Source organism: Sus scrofa, chromosome 8 (assembly GCF_000003025.6).
Source record: "Sus scrofa isolate TJ Tabasco breed Duroc chromosome 8, Sscrofa11.1, whole genome shotgun sequence".
Classification (NCBI taxonomy): Eukaryota; Metazoa; Chordata; class Mammalia; order Artiodactyla; family Suidae; genus Sus; species Sus scrofa.
Genome location: NC_010450.4, coordinates 43841388 through 43865294, shown reverse-complemented (window position 1 = coordinate 43865294; position 23907 = coordinate 43841388). Strand labels below are relative to the sequence as shown.

The 23907-nt window shown below is 40.6% G+C and overlaps 1 protein-coding gene across 2 annotated transcripts in view; it reads left to right on the top strand.

Annotated features, from left to right (window-relative positions):
• The window catches only part of KLHL2 (kelch like family member 2), a 121589-nt gene that overhangs the window by 5717 nt on the left and 91965 nt on the right, over window positions 1-23907 (top strand). For both annotated transcript variants that reach the window (XM_005666650.3, XM_021101284.1), the window contains one exon: window positions 7858-7983. In XM_005666650.3, coding sequence (XP_005666707.1) covers window positions 7858-7983 — 126 coding nt within the window. Of the gene's footprint in view, window positions 1-7857; window positions 7984-23907 lie in introns of those variants that run through there.

Genomic DNA, 23907 nt, shown 5'->3' with positions numbered 1-23907 from the left:
TACTGTTTTGACTTCCCCAACATCTAGAGTCAAGTCAAAGAATTACCAAAACCAGATATCTCAGCCAGGAGGTCTTAGCCCTCTATCATTTTGGTCTTATATGTTCAAAATCAAAATTATAAGGCCTTAACCTCCTAGGGTAAACTCCATCTTATCACGCGCCAGAAGTCTCCAGCCTTTTCATATCCTGTCTGCAGTTAAAACAACTTAGAATTCCTCCAATGCCCCCATTGGAGCCCCATCTCCTTCACAAAGTCTTCCCCTTACTCCAGTTCATTTAGCTCCTCTTTGTATTCCTATACTATTTATAACTGGTAGCTCAGAACCTTGAATTTGTGTCCTGACTTTGTGCCGTTCTCCAGTTGATTCTGATGTGCCTCCTCACTTAGCTGGTAACTGGAGAAGGCTCCTATGCTCAGCATCCTTTATATCCCTCACCTGCTTAGTAGAGGACAGCACTGGATATCTAGGCACTGTGGATTTATTTACTTTTTTTATTAACAGTGGTGGTGGAATATTGCTTGTAACTTTAGTTCAGTGTTGCAGTTAAAAATGAGGAAGGTGGGAGTTCCTGTCGTGGTGCAGTGGTTAACAAATCCAACTAGGAACCATGAGGTTGCGGGTTCGGTCCCTGCCCTTGCTCAGTGGGTTCACGATCGGCGATGCCGTGAGCTGTGGTGTAGGTTGCAGACGCGGCTCGGATCCCAAGTTGCTGTGGCTCTGGCGTAGGCTGGCAGCTACAGCTCCGATTAGACCACTAGCATGGGAACCTCCCATGTGCCACGGGAGCAGCCCAAGAAATGCCAAAAAGACAAAAAAAAAAAAAAAAAAAAAAAGAGGAAGGCTTGGAGTTCCCATTGTGGCTCAGTGGGACATAGTGTCCATGAGGGTGTGAGTTTGATCCCTGGCCTCTCTCAGGTGGTTAAGGATCTGGAGTTACCTCAAGCTATGGTGTAGTTCGCAGTTGTGGCTTGGATTTGGTGTTGCTGTGGCTGTGGTGTAGGCCTCAGCTGCAGCTCCAATTCAGTCCTTAGCCTGGGAACTTCCATATGCTGCAGGTGTGGCCATAAAAAAAAAAAAAAAAATGAGGAAGGCTAAGAAAACCCATAAAAATATCTCTCCATGTTCAGTATAGTTCCCTGACCTCAGCATTTTTCTTAGCTCTGTGTTTACATTCACGTAGTGTTCAGTGCTTGTACAGCTCCCTGAGGTATGTGAGGTGTTACTATCTTTGACTTTCGTGTTATATTTCATATTAGACATTATTTGTAGAATAACAAAACCTTATTTTGTAAATACACAGTCTGAAGCCCAGAGAGGCTAAGTGACTAATCCAAGATCACTTGGTTAGCATTTTGGCACAAGCCGGGATTCCAGTTCACATCTTCCAGCTGATTTTGCTCCTCTTCTAGCGCCTTTTCATTCAAGTGTGGGAAAATGTAGCCCCCTCCACTGAATTGCTAAGTCATTTTGCTGCCCCCTTACTAGCCAGGTGATGGCAATATTCGGAAAAGGGGCAAAAGACAGGTCAGAAATAGAAGTGATAAAAGACACGGAAATGTTGGCAATGGATCATCAGCCTCCTCCTCCTTTAGCACCTCACACATTTCCCACTCTGACAGTGCTGTGTTAATTGTTTATAACATATTCTTTAAAATAAGACTGATCTTGCATAAGACATGCTTTTACCCTGGTCGCTTTCCTGTTAGTAGTCACTGTCAGGGACAAAAAGTGCCTGATTGTGCTCTGTCACGTAGGTGGGAGGGAAAGCAGGAGAGGGAGGGGGTTGAACTGAAGCAGAGCTTTTTACAGCTCTATTGTTCTGTGATCTGAGCACAATACTTTACGGCTTCCAGCACTGTTCCACCTCAGAGTCCTAGCCACCTCCTCCTGTAGTCCATCCCCACACGCCTTGTCCTGGGGGAGGACAGGGCTGTGTGTAATGCCCCACTCCATCCCTCAGCACTCTGCTTTAACTGCTAAGCTGGTTTAGTAAAATTGGGCATTTCCATCTTTTCTAGACTTTTTCTTTCCGGTTCTGGGAAATCAGAAGCATAACTTTTAGCAATACATGTGCTATACAAATGTATTCACTGGCATTGTTATATCTGTAAGGTGTTCTGTGACTGGCTAGGAAGTTTTTTTTATCTCATAAGATGCTTCATATTCAATCCTGGAGGTCTGTATACTGAAAGTCTAATTCAAGTTCTTGTATGTCCGTAGGGGAGACATTAACATTATTTGGTAATATGACCATATATTCATAGATTACAGTTGGTCCACTGGCTCCGTACCTAATAAAAGTTTAAATTCCAAACGCTGGAAGAAAAAAATTACAAAATATGTCTGCCTGTAGCTAATTGCAAAAACTGAAAGCACAACTCTTACCACAAACCAAAATGTTTCCAATGGAGAAAGCCCTCTGCTTTTACAACCTCCAAGTTACTTGGCGGTTGTTTGGGTGAGATGAAGCATGAGAGCATCTTGTTGGGAAACTAGAGTGGCGTAACAGATACTAGTTTAAAGTATTAGTTATGGGGAGTTGTCTTCGTGGCTCAGTGGTTAATGATCCCGACTAGGATCCATAAGGATGCGGATTCGATCCCTAGCCTCGCTCAGTGGGTTTAGGATCTGGCTTTTCGGTGAGCTGTGGTGTAGGCTGGCAGCTGCAGCTCCAATTCAACCCCTAGTCTGGCAACTGCCGTATGCCTCGGGTTTGGCCCTAAAAAGCAAAAAAAAAAAAAAAGTTATGGTTGAATTTCTGCTTCTGACATCTTGGATTTGGATTTTGTTGTGGGAGCAATGTTAATATGGTAATGAGCTTCTGAATACAAGTTTAGCTAGGGAGACAGCAGAGAGAATAGAAATGTAAAGGGAAAACTTCAGAGCAGTACAGCATGGATGGTGACTTTGAAAACAACAGCTGCTGATGTGAACTTGGCAGAAATTTGTAATGGCTAGTGACTCATTGCAAGCAGGGGAGTCTTGCAGCTTTTGAGGTGAACAGGCAAAGGGGAAAGCAGAGATGGTGGCCACCCAGGGGCTGGAGTTTTTGTCCTAAATATGAAAATGTCTGGTCCCCTGTTAAGTTTTGCAGCTGCATTTTTCACATGACTTACAACATTGTTTCTACCAGAAAGCCTTGAAAAGAAAACCTCTATTTCTATTTCCTAAGGTGTTTGTTTTCCATCTGAGATGATCATACTGTGGTGGGAGGCAAGTGGGTAGTGGGGCATATTATATCACCCCCCCTTTAAGAAAAAGTATACACAGCCGGCTTTCACCCCTCCTCCTGGAGATGCTGTCATTCTGATATACCCAGACCTGTAAAAAGGGCTTGCCCGAGTCTTCACATGAAGAGGGATAGGTATGTATAGTTTCAAAAAATTGCTTGGGTCACATGGTCCTTCTGTCCTCTCTACTGGAAATCACTATTCCAGAGCAAATAATACGCATCTAAAGAAACTGTATGTTATTTCTAATATATACTCAGAGTTTTTTGTTTTTGTTTTTTTTTTTTTTTTTGCTCTTTAGGGCCACACTAGAGGCATATGGCAGTTCCCAGGCTAGGGGTTGAATTCTGCAGGCTAGGAGCTGCAGCTGTCGGCCTACACCACAGTTAGAGCAACTCAGGATTTGAGCCTCATCTTCGACCTACACCACAGCTCACCACAATGCTGTATCTTTAATCCACTCAGCAAGACCAGTGATCCAACCTTCATCCACTGGATGCTTGTCAGATTCATTTCCAGTGTGGCAACGGGAACTCTTAAGATATCCTCAGCATTTTTGTAGTAGGTTTAAACCTTTGCTTAGTTATAGAATCTTAACTATTTGAAGACAGCCCTTAATAGAGTCTTTATTCATTTGCTTCCTCTCTGAGAATTTAGTTATTGGCAGTAGTGTGTTCTGAGGCAGAGTTAGAAAGTTACCTGGTCTAAGAAACTGACTTGCCCACTGCTGGGAATTTGTAGGAGAATCTGTCACAGGAGGAAGGTAGGATTTATCTGTTACCAGTGTTCTGGGATCCAAACCCTGGGAAACCTCAGCTGTTAGTATGTTTTGTAACAAAAGGCTGTTGATTAATTTTAAAACTGATAATGGGATGTAGAGTTGGGGAAAGACTTAAAAGTGAGAGAATTTGAAAAGTATCTCTCCCCCCATTTTTTTTTTTGTTAGGGCCACATCCATGGCATATGGAGGTTCCCAGGCTAGGGGTCGAATTGGAGCTATAGCTGCCAGCCTACACCACAACCACAGCAATGCAGGATCCGAGCCATGTCTGCAACCTACACCACAGCTCACGGCAACGCCAGATCCTTAACCCACTGATGAGGCTAGGGATCGAACCTGCAACCTCATGGTTCCTAGTCAGATTTGTTTCCACTGCACCACAGTGGGAACTCCTCTTCTCCAGATATGTTAAAAGTGATAGTTCTTAGAATGAAGAGCTTTTCTGGAAAAGGCTAGCTCTTTGCTTCACAAGGCAAGCAGGGGGAAGGTTAACTGCACTTAGGGTGTGACTTGAAAGGTAAACCTTTCCCTGCCACTTGGCTGCTTTCTAGATCTTCCACATCTGTAATTTTAGATATTTTCTATTCCTCAGTTCTGCTTCTGACATAACCACATGGGAACTGGAAAACTGTGGAAAGGATTTTAGTGTTAAAAATGTAGACCTGTGGCAGTGCTGCATTTGTAAGTGGCTCTCAGTACAAAAAACACTTAAAAGAATGCAGTGTTATTTCTTATTTTTTCCTTTTAGCCTTTGAATAGAATCTTTTCTTTGCAAAGTTTCTGGAGTACATCAGAAAAGCAGGAGCTAAAAATAGCTTTAAGAAAGCACCAATATAGACGTTTGTTGTTGTTTGGTATCTGTCTTAAAGTTAATTCTTTAAAGCAGGAGGTTTTCATTTCTATTTTGTTAAGCAAATGCAAACACACTTGATTCTTGATGATATTCCTTGTAAGGCAGAGTTGCTTTTGCTTCCATTCTGAGCATTGAAAGGCCTTGTGTGATAGTTTTGCCGGTCCTCAATATTATATTTTCCCCTTGTTGTAAACTTAAAGTTATTAGACTTAAAGCAGATGTAAATATCATTAACTTGCAAATGTGGATATTCAGTGTTACATGATCAGAAAATTTATGTAGGTTGCATATATCTATATAATTTCCCCTTTTCCCATTGTTTTCTTTATGAAAGGGTGGAGGGAAATGGCATTATGAGAATATATCTTTTGCTGTAAAGTGTTTCCCTGGCTCCCTCTGCCAGAACAAAATGTTCTTTCAGCTTTGGCTTCTAGACTTCACTAACTCTTTTTCTTAGTTAGGCCAGGTGTAGCTCACCCCTCTGTGCACATGTGTGTGTGGGTGCATGGACACACACAAACACACACACAAGGCCACAGGGACTCGTCCACTGGAGGTAGTATCTTGCCCTAATTTATTTCTAAGTGCCCCTTAAAAACTCAAGAGGTGGGGAAGTAGGGTTGATGTCCACTTCTGCTGCGCAAGCCCTCAGATCAGGTGTCTCAGTGAGGGCCGATTCTGGGGGATGGGGGAATGAGCAAGGATAACTGCTGTGGTTAATGCTGGGTTATCTGAGTGAGTGAGTGCCCAAATTTCATAGCTTCATTTATGTTTCTTTCTCCAGCTAGATTTTTTTCTCTCCACCTCTGGACTCTTATAGTCATCTGCCAGTTTGATGACATATTCACTTACAAGTCTGATATCTTAAAACCAACATGTGTGAAAACTGAACTCTTGGTCTTCCTGCCTCCAAACTGGTTCTATCTGCAGCCTCCCCCATTTAGTTAATGGCCAGAAACCTTGGAGATATTTGGACATTCACTAACATGCCACATATATTCTGTCAACAAATCTTGTTAGCACTGCCTTTAAAGTATATCCAGAACTCAGCCACTTCTCATCACTGCCCCCACCTACACTGCTGCTGCCCTGCTCTAAGCTATTGTCGTCCCCTCCTGCATTTTTCTGCTCAGTAGCTTACCTCCTTTCATCTTTGACCAATATATATCAGTCTCAACCAGCAGCCAGAGAAATCCTTTGAAAACGTTAAGTTGGATTGTGTTGCTCTCCTGCAGTAGCGCCCCATTTCATTCAGGGTCAGTGTTAGTGTCCATCATGGCCCTGCGGGAGCTGCACTCCCCTCTCCCTGAAGCCCTGCTCTTGTGTCCTGAAACACATGAGGCGCATACTGGCCTTGATTGTAGTTTTTCCTTCCTTCTGGGCCTTCTCTCACCTCCTGGCCTAGTATCTCCTCTCAGTTCTCAATTTGGCCTGCCCTGATCACCCTGTTAACACTGTAGGTCCCATCACTCCAGCACCTTCACCCATACTGCTGATTCTCTTTACCTTTTCTTTTTTCCCTAGTTCTTTTCTCTTTTTCCTTTTGGCCATGCCCGCAACATATGTAAGTTCCCTGGCCAGGGATCAAATCCATGCCATAGCAGCGACCTGAGCCACAGCAGTGACAATTCTGGATACTTAACCCAGTAGGTCACCAGGGAACTCCCTTGTAGTTCTTTTTTTCTAATGTAGTTCTTATTTCCTACCTTATTTCTCTGTGTGTGTATTGTCTCCTCCTTCTCCCAACTAGACTCCAAGCTCAATGAGGACAGGAGTTTTTATTTTGTTTATTTATATAGTCTAAATACCTAGAATAGTGCTTGGTACAAGTTGACACTCAAAAATTATTTGATGAATGAATTAATAAAAATATTTTGAAAACGAATCATCCTTTCAGAAATGGGTCAAGAAAGGAAGAGGCGTGAAGAGAAATGTGCAATAAATAATGGTGTTTACCTGTTCTTTGCATGATATATATACAGATATGATTTTTTAGGCTTAATTTGTTATCCTGATTTTTTAAATTTAATGCCTTTAATAAGGTATAATTTCCATGCCATAAAAATCACCCATTATATTTGTGCAAGTCAGTGATTTTCGTAAATTTCTAGAATAATGTAACCATCTCAAAAAATTCCTGTATCCATCCATTTACAGTTAACCTTCTTCACAATGGCACCCTAATTTTATTAATTTTTTGTCTCCCGGGTCTTGGAAGAAAAATTTATGCAATACTAATATAGCTTTGTACTTTTAAAAATTACACATTTAAATGTGAAATTATCCATTGCTTAATGTAGGAAATGGATTGAACATTAGCGAAAAGAATGGGCTTGAGAGTCAGACTGGCTCCACTGTTATCCAGCTCTGCCATTCAACAAGTTACTCAAATTATTTTCTGCCTCAATCTCTTTATCTGTTATATAAGGATAATAATAGTAATTAGCTCACAGAGTTGTTGTGAGGGTTAAACAAACAATGAAAGAAAATTTACTGCAGTGGCTGCCTCATAGCTAATATTCAATAGACAGAGTAGGTCCAAAATATATGGGGTAAATAACCTTGCAGCAAAATTCACAATCAGGTTCTAAGTTTCTGAAGTACGTCTAAAATAGCCAGTTCCTGCCTTGGTTTGTAAATATGTATGTCTGTTGCAGAATGTAAGAGGTTAACTTCCAACAGAGAAGATAATTTCTCAGCATTTCTTTTGAAGGTATCTGTTAAACCATTTGTACTGAATTTTTAGTGCTCATCTTTGAGAGAGCTTTGACACCAGGGGGCTAATTATCTACTTTTTTGGTTAAAATCACAGTGACCATCAGAAAGTGTTCTGAATGGTGTTTTAGTCTTATGTTGGGATATACTGTGAGACTTTGTAAGTAAGTTTGAGAGATGAGCATTCATTGTATCTCTTGTAGCCTGTTAAGTCTTAACTAAACTGTCTTTAATAAGGTCTTTTTCTGTGTTTTGTTATTTTCTTTCATGTACAGATGCACAAAACAGGGTCATCAGAAGCCTCTCGATTCAAAAGATGATAATACCGAAAAACACTGCCCAGTGACAGTGAATCCTTGGCATATGAAGAAAGCTTTTAAAGTCATGAATGAATTAAGAAGGTATCTTTACATTAAATACATATAACCATGGGTCTCCTTCCTTTATTTCTAAGTTGTTTATAATGAATATATTCCGCACCCCTCATTGTTGCTTTGTTTGACACAGAGAACATGTAAAGCTTTTTTCTGCATGCTTTTTTCTTCTTTTTTAAAAGAAGGAAGAGAACAGATAATTTTTCAGACGTGTGACTGCTGTAATGCTGCTCTGTCCAACACCATAGCCACTGGCCACGTGTGGCTGATCTTAATTGGAAAATACGTAATAGGTTTTCAAGACTTAGTACAAAAAAAAGGTAAAATATTTATTAATAGGTTTTAAAAATATTAATTACATTTTGAAATACATTTATAATATTGGATATTTTAGGGCAAATAAAATTATCACTGAAGTTAATTTCACTTGTTTCTTTTTATTTCTAAATGGGATTACTAAAAAATTCTGATTTGCATTGTATTTCTGTTGGACTGGCTGTTTTAGGGTTTCTAACTTATTGCAAGGAATAGGAAAAGAAAACTTATTACATTTTTTTTTTTTTGGAAGTTCTCAGGCTAGGGGTACAATTGGAGCGTTAGCTGCTGGCTTATGCCACAGCCACAGCAACATGGGATCCGAGCTGCATCTGTGTCCTATGCAACAGCTCATGGCAACACCAGATCCTTAACCCACTGAGCAGATACTAGTCGAGTTCATTTTACTGCTGAGCCATGATGGGAACTCCTAAAAGTTTTTTTTTAATTGGGTAGTTGATTTACAATATCATAATAGTTTCAGGTATGCAATAAAGAGACTCAACATTTTTATAGATTATACTCCATTTAAAGTCACCATAAAATAATGGCTGTATTTCCCTGTGCTGTACAATATATCCCTGAAATCCATCCATTCTGTACATAGTGTAGGAATGTTCCTTTTCTCCACATCTTTGCAAACATTTGTTATTTGTAGACTTTTTGATGATAGCCATTCTGACAGATGCGAGGTGATAATCTTATGGTTTTGATTTGCTTTTCTATGAAAGTTACCAATGTTGAGCATTTTTTCATGTGCCTGTTGGCCACCTGTCTTCTTTGGAAAGATGTCTATTCAGGTCTTCCCCCTATTTTTATTTTTTATTTTATTTATTTATTTTTTTTGTCCTTTTGCTATTTCTTGGGCCGCTCCCGCGGCATATGGAGGTTCCCAGGCTAGGGGTTGAATCGGAGCTGTAGCCACTGGCCTACGCCAGAGCCACAGCAACGTGGGATCCCAGCCGCGTCTGCAACCTACACCACAGCTCACAGCAACGCCGGATCATTAACCCACTGAGCAAGGGCAGGGACTGAACCCGCAACCTCATGGTTCCTAGTCGGATTTGTTAACCACTGTGCCACGACGGGAACTCCCTTTTTTTTTTTTTTTTTTTTTTTTGTTGTGTTCTTTTTCTAATTCCTTTTTAGATGTAGATTAGGTTTTTTATTTGATGTTTTTCTTTTTTCTGAAAGAAGTCATGTATTGCTCTTAACTTCCCTCTTAGAACTGCTTTTGCAACATTCCATGGATTTTGGAAGTTGTGTTCCCATTTTCCTTTGTCCTGAGATATTTTCTGAGTTCTTCATTTGTTTTTTCATTGACCCATTGGTATGTTGTTTAGTCTCCATATGTTTGTACTTTTCCCATTTTTCTTTTTGTATTTGATTTCTTATTTCATACAGTTATAGTTGGAAAAGTGATGTAATCCATATCTTCTCAAATTTGTTGAGACTTTGTTTTGTGGCCCAGCATTTGATCTGTCCTGGTGAATGTTCTTTATGCACTTGAAAAGAATGTGTATTCTGCTGTTTTAGATTGACTGTCCTGTGGATATCTAGTAAGTCCAATTGGTCCATTGTGCCACTTAAGGCCACTATTTCCTTATTTATTTATTTTTTTGGTCTGGATAATCTTTCCATTGATGTCAGTGGGGTGTTAAAGTCTGTTATTATTGTATTATTGTCAGTATTTCCCTTTATGTCTGTTAATGTTTCCTTTTCCTTTATATATTTAGGTGTTCCTATATTAGGCATATGTATGTTAATGAGCATTACATCCCCTTGTATTGTTCCCTTCGTTATTATATAATGCCCTTCTTTGTCTTTTGTCATAGATTTTGTTTTAAAATCTATCTTGTCTGATGAGTATTGCTGCTGTTGCTTTCTTGTCATTTCCATTTGTGTGAAATATAAGAAAACTTTTAGAGAAAAATCTAACTCTGTCTTTGGTAGTGGTAGTGGTAGTATTAATTATTTGGGGAAGTAGTGACCTGCCCACAGTTCTCAAATATGTTAAGAGTCACTGAAATGAAAAGAGCGATTTTAAAATTTGATTGAAAAATGGGTAGCTTTTTTATTCTTTTTTTTTTTTTTTTTTTAGGGCCACTCCCACAGCATGTGGAGATTCCCAGGCTAGGGATCGAATCAGAGCTGCAGCTGCTGGCTTACCACAGCCACAGCAATGCTTGATTCAAGCCACATCTGCATCCTACACCATAGCTCATGGCAATACCAGATCCTTAACCCACTGAGGCCAGGGATTGAACTCTTGTCCTCATGGATACTGGTCAGGGTCATGAGGGGAAATCCACCTTTTTATTTTTATTTACTTATTTTTTTTGTGTTTTTAAACTCAGTGAGTTTTATTATATTTATAGTTGTACAACCATCATCACAACCCAATTTTACAACATTTCCATCCCAAACCTCCAGCCCAACCCTCCCCCCACAACCTGTGTCCTTTGATAACTATAAGTTTTTCAAAGTCTGTGGGTTTGAAAAAGAAGTTCATTGTATCCTTTTTTTAGATTCCACCCATAAGTGATAGATTAGGTCATTTGTGTCTTGCTCTCTCATTGACTTCGCTTAGCAAGATAATTTCTAAGTCCATTCATGTTGCTGCAAATGCCATTATTTCATTCCTTTTTATGGCTAAATAATATTCCATTGAGCATATGTACCACATCTTCTTTAGCCACTCCTCTGTCGATGGATATTTAGGTTGCTTTCATGTCTTGGCTATTGTATATAGTGCTGCAGTGAACATTGAGGTACATGTATCTTTTTGAGTCATGGTTTTTCCTGCATAGATGCCCAGGAGTGGGATTGCTAGATCAAATGATAATTCTATTTTTAGTTTTTTGAGGAATCTCCATAGTGTTTTCCTTAGTGGTTGCACCAATGTACATTCCCACCAATAGTATAAGAGGGTACTCTTTTCTCCACACCCTTTCCAGCATTTATTGTTTGTAGACTTTTTGATGATGGCCATGCTGGCCTGTGTAAGGTGATACCTCATAGTAGTTTTGATTTGCATTTCTCTAATAATTAGTGTTGTTGAACTTCTTTCATGTGTTTTTTGTCCATGTGTTTATCTCCTTTGGAGAGTTGTCTGTTTAGATCTACTGCCCATTTTTTTAATGGGGTTGTTTTTTGGTATTGAGCTGTAGGAGGTGTTTATATATTTTGGAGCTTTCTCTCTTGTCAGTCACTTCATTTGCAAATATTTTCTCTTATTCTGTGGGTTGTCTTTTTGTTTTGTTTAGGGTTTCCTTTGCTGTGCAGAAACTGAAGTTTAATTAGCTCCCAATTTGTTTATTTTTGTTTTTATTGTCATTACTCTAGGATGTGGATTTGAGATGTTACTTTGGTTTATGTTACAGAGTCTCTCTTACAATATTCTTTATTTTATAGCATCTTTATTTCAAGGTCTATTTTGTCTGCTCTGAGTATTGCTACTCCAGCTTTCTTTTGATTTCCATTTGCATGGAATATTTTCTTCCATCCTCTCATTTTCAATTTTTTTGCGTTCCTAGAACTGGAGTGGGTCTCTTGAAGATAGCATATATATGGGTCTTGTTTTTGCATCTTTTCAGCCAGTCTGTTTCTTTTGGTTGGGGCATTTAGTCCATTTACATTTAACGTAATTATCGATATGTATGTTCTTACTGCCATTTTGTTAATTGTTTTGGATTTGTTTTTGTTGGTCTTTTTTCTTCCCTTCTCTCATTAAATGCATCGCCAGTATCCTGTATTTGTACCCTCTTCTCACGATATCTGATTTTGGTATCATATTTGTGTGTGGATGATTTCCTACCTTTGCTATATGTATGCCTTTACTGATGGGCCTTTTCATTTTTGATATTTTTGTTCCTAGTTGTGGCCTTTCTTTTCCATTTAAAGAAGTTCCTTTAGTATTTGTTGTAAAGCTGGTTTAGTGGTGATGAATTCTCTTAGCTTTTTTTTGTCTGCAAAGCCTTTGATTTCTCCTTCAAATCTGAATGAGAGCCTTTCTTTGTAGAGTAATCTTGGTTGGAGGATTTTTCTTATTATGACTTTAAGGATATCATGCCATTCCCTTCTGGCCTGCAGAATTTCTGCTGAAAAATCAGCTGATGACCATATTGGGGTTCCCTTGTATATTATTTGTTTCTTTTCCATAGCTGCTTTTCAGTGTTTTCTCTTTGTCTTTAATTTTGTTCACTTTGATTAATATGTGTCTCGAGGCGTTCCTCCTTGGGTTTATTTTATATGGTACTTGTGCTTCCTGGATTTGAGTGAGTGATTCCTTCCCCATGTTACAGAAGTTTTTGGCTAATACCTCATCAACTATTTTCTCTGGCCCTTTCTCTCTCTCTTCTCCTCCTGGCCCTCCTATAATATGGATGTTGGTTAGTTTAACATTGTCCCAGAGTTCTCTTGGACTCTTCATTTCTTTTCAATCTTTTTTCTCTTCTCTTTTCCAAATCAGTGATTTCCTCCTCACTTATTTGTTCTTCTACCTCCTGTATTCTGTTGTTGGTTGCTTCTAGTGAATTTTTTTATTTCAATGATTGTATTTTGCATCTCTGCTTGCTTGAAGTTTAAATCTTTTTCTTTGCTCAGTATTTCTTATAATTTGTCAATCTTTTGCCTTCAGTTTATTTCCAAGATCTTGAATCATCTTTGCTATCACCAGTCTAAAGTCTTTTTCATGGAGGTTGATAGTCTCCAGATCACTTAGCTATTTTTCTGGAGATTTTTTCTTGTTTCCTATTTGAATCTTAATTCTCTGCCTTTTCCTTTTGTATAGATTTTTTGTGTGATCTCTTTTTTTCAGACAATAGTTTTGTAGCCTCTCTTGCTTCTGATGTTGGCCCCCCTTGTGGCTGGTGTTGGTACAGGGGCTTGCTGTAGGCTTCCTGATGGGAGGGACTGGTGCCTGCCCATTGGTAGGTGAAGCTGATTCTTATCACTCTTGTGGGTGGGGCTTTGTCTCTGGGTAAGAATAGAGGTGGCTCTGTGCTAGGGGGTCTTTAGGCAGCCTGTTTTGTGATGGGTAGGGCTATGGTCCCATCAGGATTATCGTTTGGCCTGGAGCTTTTCAGCCCTGATGGATGGGCCCAGAGTTTTCCAAAATGGCCACCTCTGGAGGAGTTCACACTGATGATTATTCCTGAGACCTTTGCCTCCAATGTTTCCCCCCACAACAAGCCACAGTCTCCTCCTGTTTTCCCAGGAGACCCTTCAAGAACCATGGCAGGTCTGACCCAGATTCTTACGGAGTCTCCTCTTTGCTCTGGGACCCAGTGCACGTGATAGCCTGTGTGTGCCTTTTGAGAGTGGAGTCTCCATTTCCCCCAGTCCTGTGGAGCTCCTGTGCACAAGCCTTGCTTACCCTCAACCCCAAATGCTCCAGCATTCCTCTTCTCAGTGCCAGATCCCCAGGCATGGGGACCTGACATGGGGCTCAGAACTCTCACTCCTGTAGGTGTGATTATTTTCCAGTCTATGGGCTGCCCACCCGGTGTGCATGTGGTTGCTTATATCGTGTAATCACCCTTCTTACCATTTCATTGTGGCCTTCTCTTTGTCTTCTGGAGTAGGATAACTTTTTTGAATGTTTTCAGTCTATTTAGTTGAAAGTTGTTCAGCAGTTGATTGTAATTTTGTTGCTTTTATGAGAGAAAGCGAATTCCAGTCCTTCTGTTCTGCCATCTTAAATCCCATCTGGGCAGCTTATTTATTTGTTTATTTATTTATTTTGTCTTTTTAGGGCTGCACTTGCGGCATATGGAGGTTCCCAGGCCAGGGGTCTAATTGGAGCTGTATCTGCTTACCTACACCCCAGCCACAGCAACACTGGATCCGAGCCACATCTGCAACCTATACCACAGCTCACAGCAATGCTAGGTCCTTAACCCACTGAGTGAGGCCAGTGATCCAACCTGCATCCTCACAGATGCTAGTCAGATTCATTTCCACTGAGCCACAATGAGAACTCCATGGGTAGCTTTTTTAAATTAAAAAACCGTATGTATTAACATTCATGATTTTGCTTTCTTAGCACTTGTTGTAAGACATATTTTCCCATCATTACTTTTGTGAAAGTACATGAATTTAAAACTATGAAAGGAATGGATTAAATTTTTTGTGCTATGTCCCCTTTTTTGTTCCATTGTTTGTTTGTTTCTTCTTTAATTAAAGATTCAATAAGTGTTTATAGGCTAGGTGCTGGAGATACAGTAGTGAGCCAAAAAGGACATGGTTGCTGCCCTCACGGGGCTTATGGTTGCTTACAAGAAGCAGGTATTAATCAAAGAATCACACAGATAATTTACTGTAAATTTTAATGGGAGTAACTGCCACATAGAGGCTGTGGAGATTGATAACAGTGGTCAGGGAGGAGTTACCTTAGAGTGCAGTAGGTTTAGGATCTGACTTTGTCACTGCAATGGCTTGGGTTGCTCCTGTGGCATGGCTTTGATCCATGGCTTGGGAGTTCCCACTTGCTATGGGCGTGGCCAAAACAAACACAAAGAAAAATAAAACAATGGTGAGGGAAAGCTTCCCTGAGAAGGATAATTGTGCTGAGATCAAAAGGAAAACAGAAATAAGGAAGTGAAGTGAATCATAGGAAATGGCAGTGCCTAAGTCTTGTGGTGGGTAGGAGCTAGCCTCCTGGAGGAGCTGAGTGGTGGCCAGAGGGTCATGGCAAGAGGAGGCTGAGTGGCTGGGTGAGAGCCAGCATTCTTAGGGCCTTCTACGTTTTGGTCTTCATCGGGAGTTGCCATGGGAGAAGCCAGTGGGAGCTGGCTTGATTAAATTTGTGTTTTGAAAAGAACACTCTGGCTGCTGTGTGGAGAGTGGACTGGAGAGAGAGAAACAAGAAAATATTAAACTTGCAACTCTCTTACCCTTGTTCTGACTACTCCTAAGTACCTCACTGCCTCCATGGTTCCCAACCAGGGGCATATTTGTCACCCAGTGGACATGTGGCAATGCGTAAAGACATTTGTGGTTGTCACAGTCTTTTAGGGTAGGGTATGCTACTGGTATCTGGTGAAGACTGTTCAATGAAAAAAAAATATGGTAGCCAGTTGTGTTTTTTTGAAACAAAACCTCCAAAGGTTCTGTAAGTGTATATGTATGCTGTGTGTATTATAGATTTATATTTGAATAAGAAAAAAAAAGTCTGAAAAGACATTTAGCAAACAGGGTATTAACTAGAAGGGGTGGGATTGGGATCAGATGGTGGGAAGCAGGTGTTGGGGTATGAGGTGTGGGGTGAGGTATGGGGCAGTAGGGTGGACGGCTTTACATCTTTACATACTTAAGTGTTATATAAAGTAAAATAAAGGCTCACACAAAAAAGAAAATGTTAAACTTAATAGTGGATATTTAATTTGTTTCTTGGTGCCTCTCTGACAACATTTTTAGTAAGAATGTTTTCATTTATTTTGGGGGAGAAAATGTAGCTGTGAAATACAGCAAGTCCTGTTATGCTGTTTCAGTTTGTTAATCTCATTGCAAAAGTATTTATTAGGATATAAAATGCAGTGATTGTTAAGTGACACTGAGAGAAAGGTAAGAAAAATAGTCTGGTTATTTTGAGACTGAAATCTTTAATGGTTTACTTTTTTTTTGAAAAGTCTAGAAAGACTGACTTTTAATAGGTCTCTTCTTGTTGCCTTTTCCCCCACTCCTGTGGTGCTGGTAGCCATGCCTTCCGCTGAGCGGGCCCCTGTTGGCCCAGGCCTGACTCACTAATTGCCTGGAAGGCCACACCTAGCTAGCTCTTCTTCCCCTGGGGTGAATGACCTAAAGTTTAGGACAAAGTCTTTGGCTTTGGGCCAGTCATTTTCCTTTTTGAGCCTTAACTATAAAATGAAGGGCATGAACAGAATGCATAGTAAGGTTCATGGCTGCCCTGGCTTTCTCTTAATCTGTGCAGGCTTTCCTGCGCACCTGCAGGTCACGTGGTGCCCTTGTCTCATCCTCAGATTACTTAGCTTTATCCTTCATTCAACAGTTTGTCCCATTTTTGGGGGTGAACTGTAAGGCTGTCAAACAGTATGTTTTTGTTGTTTGTGTTGCACCGTTTTAGTAGCAAGCATGTGTAACCCGGCCAATAGTTGATGAAGGATGACCTTTGAAGAGCTGACAGTGTTGTCTGCCAAGTCCACAAGAATTGTTCTAATAAAGTTACTGACTACCAGTGCTTTTAAAAAGATGAACTCTCTTTGGGGCTCATTAGGATTCCTTTTTTGTTTGTGTTTGATGTCATTCTCTTTTACCCCTTATTGATAATTTGAATAATTCTTTAAAAAAAAAGACCTCTCTGAGGAGGCCTACCTCTTGTACAACTGAAAGTTCTTTATTATTTCCTGTCCTTGCATCAGCTTCCTGCTGCCAGAAATGGGTAGCTGAGAGTGGTTTCCTGACTTCGGGGAAGGGAGAACATCCTGGTCATGTCCATTCTGCTCTTGGGCTGCACCTCTAGTAGGTAGAATAACAGCTGTACACACGGAGAGTGTTTTTAAGAATTTTTGGCTGATGAAAGTGAAATTTTAGGAGTAAAAGTCATTCTTCTTCCAGTATAGTTAGTGTAAGTTGTGATTGTGGGACTAGGAGGACAACAGTTTCTTAAAATTTAAGTTTTAGAGTTGGTTTGGTTTATAGAAAAGAAATGTGGCATTTTCTTTAAACTAGTTTTTTATTTCTTTCAAACAGGAGACCGAGGTGTAGCTCTATGTCCCAGCCCAATATGAGCATGAATAACTTGAAATTATTTGGTTTAAAAACCCCCGCAGGCACTTCTTTTTTTTTTTTTTTTTTTTTTTTTTTTGCCTTTTTGCTATTTCTTGGGCCGCTCCCGCGGCATATGGAGGTTCCCAGGCTAGGGGTCCAATTGGAGCTGCAGCCACTGGCCTACGCCAGAGCCACAGCAACGCAGGATCCGAGCCGCGTCTGTAACCTACACCACAGCTCACGGCAACGCCAGATCCTTAACCCACTGAGCAAGGCCAGGGACCGAACCTGCAACCTCATGGTTCCTAGTCGGATTCGTTAACCACTGCGCCACGACGGGAACTCCAGCAGTCACTTCTAAACAGTGTATCCATTAAGTATTTGTAAGGACCTGTTTCTCCTTTGAAGTCAGCTAGGATGCCCAGAAGGCTGGTTAGGAGCCAGAACTGGTGCTGACTTGGCCCCTTCCCTTCGAGTGACCGATTGCACAGAAGTGCAGAGAAGAGGATGAAGTGGTGGAGCTTGCGTGCAAACTGGGGGCTGAAGGAATTCTCACAGGAGGATTCACAGAGGTGGTTCCAGGAGGGCCCGATAGGGGTGGAGTAGGGTTCACACAAAGGACTGGAGAGGGAGGTACCATCGTGGCTCAGTGGTAACGAACCAGACTAATGTCCATAAGCACGGATGCAGGTTCAATTACTGGCCTTGCTCAGTGGGTTAAGGATCTGCATTGCCGTGAGCTATGGTGTAGGTGGCAGACATGGCTCAGATCCTGCCTTACTGTGGCTGTGGTGTAGGCCGGCCTGTAGCCTGGGAACTTCCATATGCTTTAGGTTGCAGCCCTAAAAGACAAAAAGAAACAAAAAAAGGCTAGAAAGGAAAGGCAGTTTCTGGGCTGGATAATTGCACAAGCGAGGAACAGGAGAAATGTAACTTATTGGTCAAGTGAATCAAGAGTTCACACTGAGGAGTCTGTAGAAAAGGTCAGAATTCCAGCAGGCTAAAACAGTGTGATAACTCCATGGGCAGTGGGAATCAGCAAAGGTTTTTGAGAAAGGGAGTAGCATTTAAGACTAATGATGTCAGAAGAGCAGCCAGCAGTGTAATGAGAGGCGAGTCTAGTGCAGCAGCACAGCTCTGGCAGGGATTCAACTCTTTACATTTCTTAGGCATGGCTCGGCAGGGGAAGAAGGTTTTAAAGCACTAGCAAACTAACATTTTCAAAACCAGGCCTTTACAGAGTGCTCATTATGTGCAGCACACTGTATTGAGCCTGTGGAGGAGACAGAAGTAGGCTGTTCCCTGACACACATTTGCTTGAGGACATTACACAGTGAGCTTTTTGAGATGACCAAAAAGGAACTGTCAAATATAACATTTTGCCTTTAAAATAAATTAAAAAAAAAAAACAACAAAAAAACCTGGAGTTCCCTGTTGTGGCGCAGCGGAAATGAATCCAACTAGAAACCATGAGGTTGCAGGTTTGATCCCTGGCCTCGCTCAGTGGATTAAGGATCTGGCGTTGCCGTGAGCTGTGGTGTAGGTCGCAGATGCGTCTCGGAACTGGCGTTGCTGTGGCTCTGGTGTAGGCTGGTGGCTACAGCTCAAATTAGACCCGTAGCCTGGGAACTTCCATATGCCATGGGAGCGGCCCTGAAACAGACAAAAGACCAAAAAAAAAAAGAAACACCAAAAACCGCAAGACATCTGTTTTCTAGCATATGGGATAAGACCAGACCTGAGTTTTAAAAACTTCAATAAGCATCAGTGGGGGTAGAGTATTATTTGTTTACAAGGAAGACAAGTTTGATCCTTAAGTTACATTTAGGAGTTGAAAGTTGTTAGTAAGGATAAATCCTGTGAAGTGATTAGAATGTTTGCCTATATATCCTACAGAAGTTGTAAATATTAAGTTCAGTTATAACAGCAGTTCTTACATTCCAGAAGATAGTCTAAAGAAAGAGCCTGAAGATCTGTCTCAAGGAAATGCTTACTGTATTTTTCCCCCAGGACTTTGAGGTACTGTGGCCTCAGATCACTGCTAGGATTCTGCATCTATGAAAACTTTGAGCTGTGGCTCTTCTTTGGTTATTTGTACTTCATTGTTTAGGTGGCAAGAGAATTAAACAACTAACTGAAGTGAGACTGCCTTTTTCTCCATAGCTTTATCACGGTTTTTAAAATCGATGTTAGGAATCTACACAGGGTGTGAATTTTTTTAATCACATATGTATAATATACATTACATATGTTATAGAAATAAAATGTATTTATTTTGTTTTTGTGTTGTACTAAAGTAGAATATAAAATATTCCTTGAAGGACAGAGCAGTTGGGAAGAGTCCTCAAATCAAGCAAGCCTGTTTATTTAAGAACATTTGAGACATTTTGAAGCTCACAGTCTCAGTTTAACTGGTAATCTTTTGTAGTGTATCTTAAGCACTCGTGGTATATTTCTTATTAGAATGTTTATTGAGTTTGGATAGCATTATTAAACATTTCAAAGATGTGAGGAGTGGATAGCAGTGAATGAATTTGTTTCAGTTTTTTCACTTTGCCTGGGTTGCTGGGTGCCTAGCCTGTTCAGGGTGCTTTGCTGCTTTTATTTTAAATTATTGTAGCTAAGAGTATCTAGCTCATATTTTGTTTCACCAAGTTTTTTTTTTTTAATAACTTTTAATGAGGAAGTTTTCTTTGTACATACTCTACATTTTCTCCATGTAGTCAAGCCTTTGTCACACCTTCAGAAACTCACTGCTATTACTGTTTTCTTCCTTCTCTGAAATCCTCATCTCTCCACTTTACCTCCTCCCTGTCATCTTTTCCTTGTTGCTAATATCTTCTTTTGCTTTATTTCTATTTATTCTTTTCATCTCCTCTCAGGTGTTATTACTTATTACTTATTAGTAAACCCAGATGCTAGGTTTTCCCAGTGCTTAACTGCCACAGAAATTCAAATTCAAACCATCATAGTTTTAAGAAGAAAAGAAAGACAGTTGTGGCATTTGTCATGGAGTTGTGTTGCTCTTCAAGGTTATTGACATTTTTAACTAAGTTTCATCTCCCTTGTCTGTTAAATGACATTATCAGTTATAGGAGATTTGGTTAAATATGACTGATTGAAATCAGCAGTCAGGAAGCCTTTTGCCGTTAAAACAGCTTGTCCCTCACCTCCCTTCATGCCAGCAGCCAGCACCCCATGAAGCAGCTGCACACAACTCTGTATCTGCCTCCCCGTCTGCTTCCTCACTAGTTTTCAACTTCCTTGGCTTCTAACCTTTCGCCTAACTTCTTTTTATGTCTCACTCTTTTATCTATCTATCTATCTATCTATTTATTTATTTATTTTGCTTTTTAGGGCCTCATCCGTGGCATATGGAAGTTGCCAGGCTAGGGGTTGAATAGCAGCTACACCTGCCGGCCTACACCACAGCCACAGCAATGGGAGCTCGGAGCCATGTCTGACCTACACCACAGCTCATGGCAATGCTGGATCCCCAACCCACTGAGCGAGGCCAGGGATCAAACCTGCATCCTCATGGATACTAGTTGAATTCATTTTCTGCTGTGCCGCAATAGGAACTTCCTTTTGTTTCTTTTTTCCTTTTTATTTTTTGTAAATCAACTATACTTTAATAAAAAAATTTTCAAATTAAAAAATAAAAATGTGTCTTATAATTGTACAGACCTTATAGGATGAACTTCTGCAAAAAAAAAAGAAAATGGGACAATGCATTTAAGTGTCTAAATTCAGCCCATGGTACATTAAAATATCTAAATGCATCTTTTATAATTACCATATGTTTTTTCAAATAAAGGACTGAATGCCAACTTTTCACTTCTATTAAAAGTATGAAACGGATAAGCAATGAGGTCCCACTGTACAGGGGACCCATAGCCAACCTCCTGGACAGAACAAGACTCAAGATAACATGAGAGAAAGAATGCATGTATACGTGTGGCTGGTTCACTGCCGCACAGCCAAAATTGGCACAATGCTGTAAACCAACCACACGTCAGTTTTTTTGTGTGCTGCTACTTAACATTTTTTAAAAATTATAGTTGATTTATAGTGCTGTGCCACTCCCTGTTACACAGCACAGTGACCCAGTCATATGAATATACACATTCTTTCGTACCATCCTCCATCATGCTTCATCCCAAGAGACTGGACATAGTTCCCTGTGCTGTACAGTAGGACCTCATTGCCTATCCATTCTAAATGTAATAGTTTGCATCTACAAACCCCAAACTCTCTGTCCATCCTACTCCCTCTACCCACTCTTGTTTCTTTATCCTAACACCTGATGCTATCCCAAAGATGCCTTTGGGCACATTCCTAGGCTGTGGCATGTGTTTGCCCTGTGGTCTCTGGCTGGAGTGCATCTCACCAGCCTGGCACCTTGGCTATTATTCAGACTCTGCTCCGTGTGGCAGGAGTGTGTCCAGATCTCAGCCTGGCACTGAGGGACAAAGATGGACAGATGCTGTGTATCTTTCCACCACCCCCACATCAGTAGAAAGTAAATCCTTTCTTATTTTTTTAGCTGCACCTGTGGCATATGGATATTCCCAAGTCAGGGATCAAACCTGAGCCTCTGGGAGTTCCCATCGTGGCACAGCAGAAGCGAATCTGACTAGAAACCATGAGGTTGCAGGTTGGATCCCTGGCCTCGCTCAGAGGGTTGGGGATCCGGCGTTGCTGTGAGCTGTGGTGTAGGTTGCAGACACGGCTTGGATCTGGTGTTGCTGTGGCTCTGGTGTAGGCCGGCAGCAATAGCTCCGATTCGACCCCTAGCCTGGGAACCTCCATATGCCATGGGTGTGGCCCTAAAAAAACAAAACAAACAAACAAACAAAATCCTGAGCCTCTGCAATTGGATCCTTGACCTACTGTGCCACAGTGGGAACTCCAGAAAGTAAATTTTTGTTTCATGAACTACCAATTATTTTTGATATTTCAGAGCCTGATGGTACATTTTACTTTAAGAAGGTATACTTACATTAGTTCCCCCTTATCTGAGGTTTCAGTTACTGTGGTCAACCACGGTCTGAAGATATTAAATGGAAAATTCCAGAAATAAAGCAATTCACAAGTTTTAAATTAAGCACCATTTTGAGTAGTGTGATGAAATCCCACCGTCCTGCTCTGTCCTGCTTGGGATGTGAATCACCTGTCCAGCATGTCCTGGCCCTTAGTCCCTGAGTAGCCTTCTCCAGTATCAGGTCAGCTCTTGTAGTATCACAGTTGCTGATATTCAAGTGACCCTTATTTTACTTCATCAGTGCTCAGAAATAATGCTTACAATTCAGACATACCAAAAAGAAGCTGTAAAGTGCTTCCTTCAAGTGAAAAGGGTGAATGTTCTTGACTTAGTAAAAGAGAAAAAAAAATTGTTATATTGAGGTTGCTAAGATTTTCAGTAAAAGCGATTCTTCTCTCTGTAAAATTGTGAAAACGGAAAAAAAAATTGCGCTAGTTCTACTGTCACACCTCAAACTGTGAAAGTTACATCCACAGGGCACGATAATTGCCTGGTTAAGGTGAAAAAGGAATTAGATTTGTAAAATAAGAGATTTTGAGAGAGAGCACGGCCACATTCACCTAACTTTTACTACAGTATAGTTGTAATTGTTCTGTTGTGTTATTAGTTACAGTTAATCTCTTACTGTGCCTAATTTGTAAATCAAACTTCATTGTGGGTGTGTTTGTATAGGAAATAACACAGTACCTGTTTGTTTCTGTGGTTTTCAGGGATCCATGGAGGTCTTGGAACCCATCCCTGTGGACAAGGGAAACTTCTGTATATACAGCAGTGATAGGGTTTTCTAGTCTTAGGAATTCACACACATTTGACAGCAGAAAACCAAAGAATACCTTGGTGTACTTAGGCATGATTCATTTTCAGGCATTTTTTTTTTTCCTGATAAGGACAAGTTTTCATGACATTTCACTCAAGAGACAAGTGCCTATCTTTTTTTTCTTCACCGTCTGAGTTTTACCCAAAACCCATGTAACTCCCATTCCCCTCTTAGGAGCAGTTTCCTTTACAGACCTTTCCTGTAAGGTTGGGCTTGCCCTAATAGTCGTCGGTTCATTTCCTAAGCACTCCTTAGCTTGCCTCTCTCCCTGGCTCCACTGTAAACTCTGTGTTATCACAGACTTTATCTTGTTTGTTTTGGTAAGCTGACAGAGTCTTTGGTGCCCAGTAGGCACTTTAGATGTTTCAGTGAATAAATGCAGATTTTGCTAACAACTTTATTCTATTATTTTGAAAGCCTTTTCCTTCTGTAGTCCATTCCCTCATTAGATTTTTACATAGTAAGGACATATGTAGACTTTGGGTATGGGCTGCTCAAAGAAATTTGTTATTTTAACTGCTGGATTTTATTTGTGGCCCTCTTCTCACCTAGAGTCACTCACCTTGTGAGCATGCGTACTTGGAAAGACGAGGTAAGGGCCAAGGTCGGCACATAAACACACTGGCTGACAGATAAGAAGTTTGGTCAGATCTCTCCCATCTGTAAGGGGATCTGTTTTAAAAATATGTTATTGCTGGAGACAAAGAGATAACAAATTGAACACTGAAACTATGTCCTTGATCTGTGAGGCGGCTTGCATGCCTTTGGGCTCCATGTAACCAAACCATTGGGTGTGGCTGAAAACCGGTTTGGCAGTGTTTTTACCTTACTCATAACAGACAACAACTAATATGCCAGTAAGGCCAAAGTAAGTGTGTGACAGCCAGCAGGTTTTCTGATAGGAGGTTTGGGTCAATGAGTAATTGTAATTGAAGCTGAATGTAATTCTGTAATTTTGAGATGTTAAGTGTAATTCCACTCAAGTTCCATCTTGAAACTAGGAAAGATTACTGACAAAAGGAAAATGGACATAAAGATGCACTTG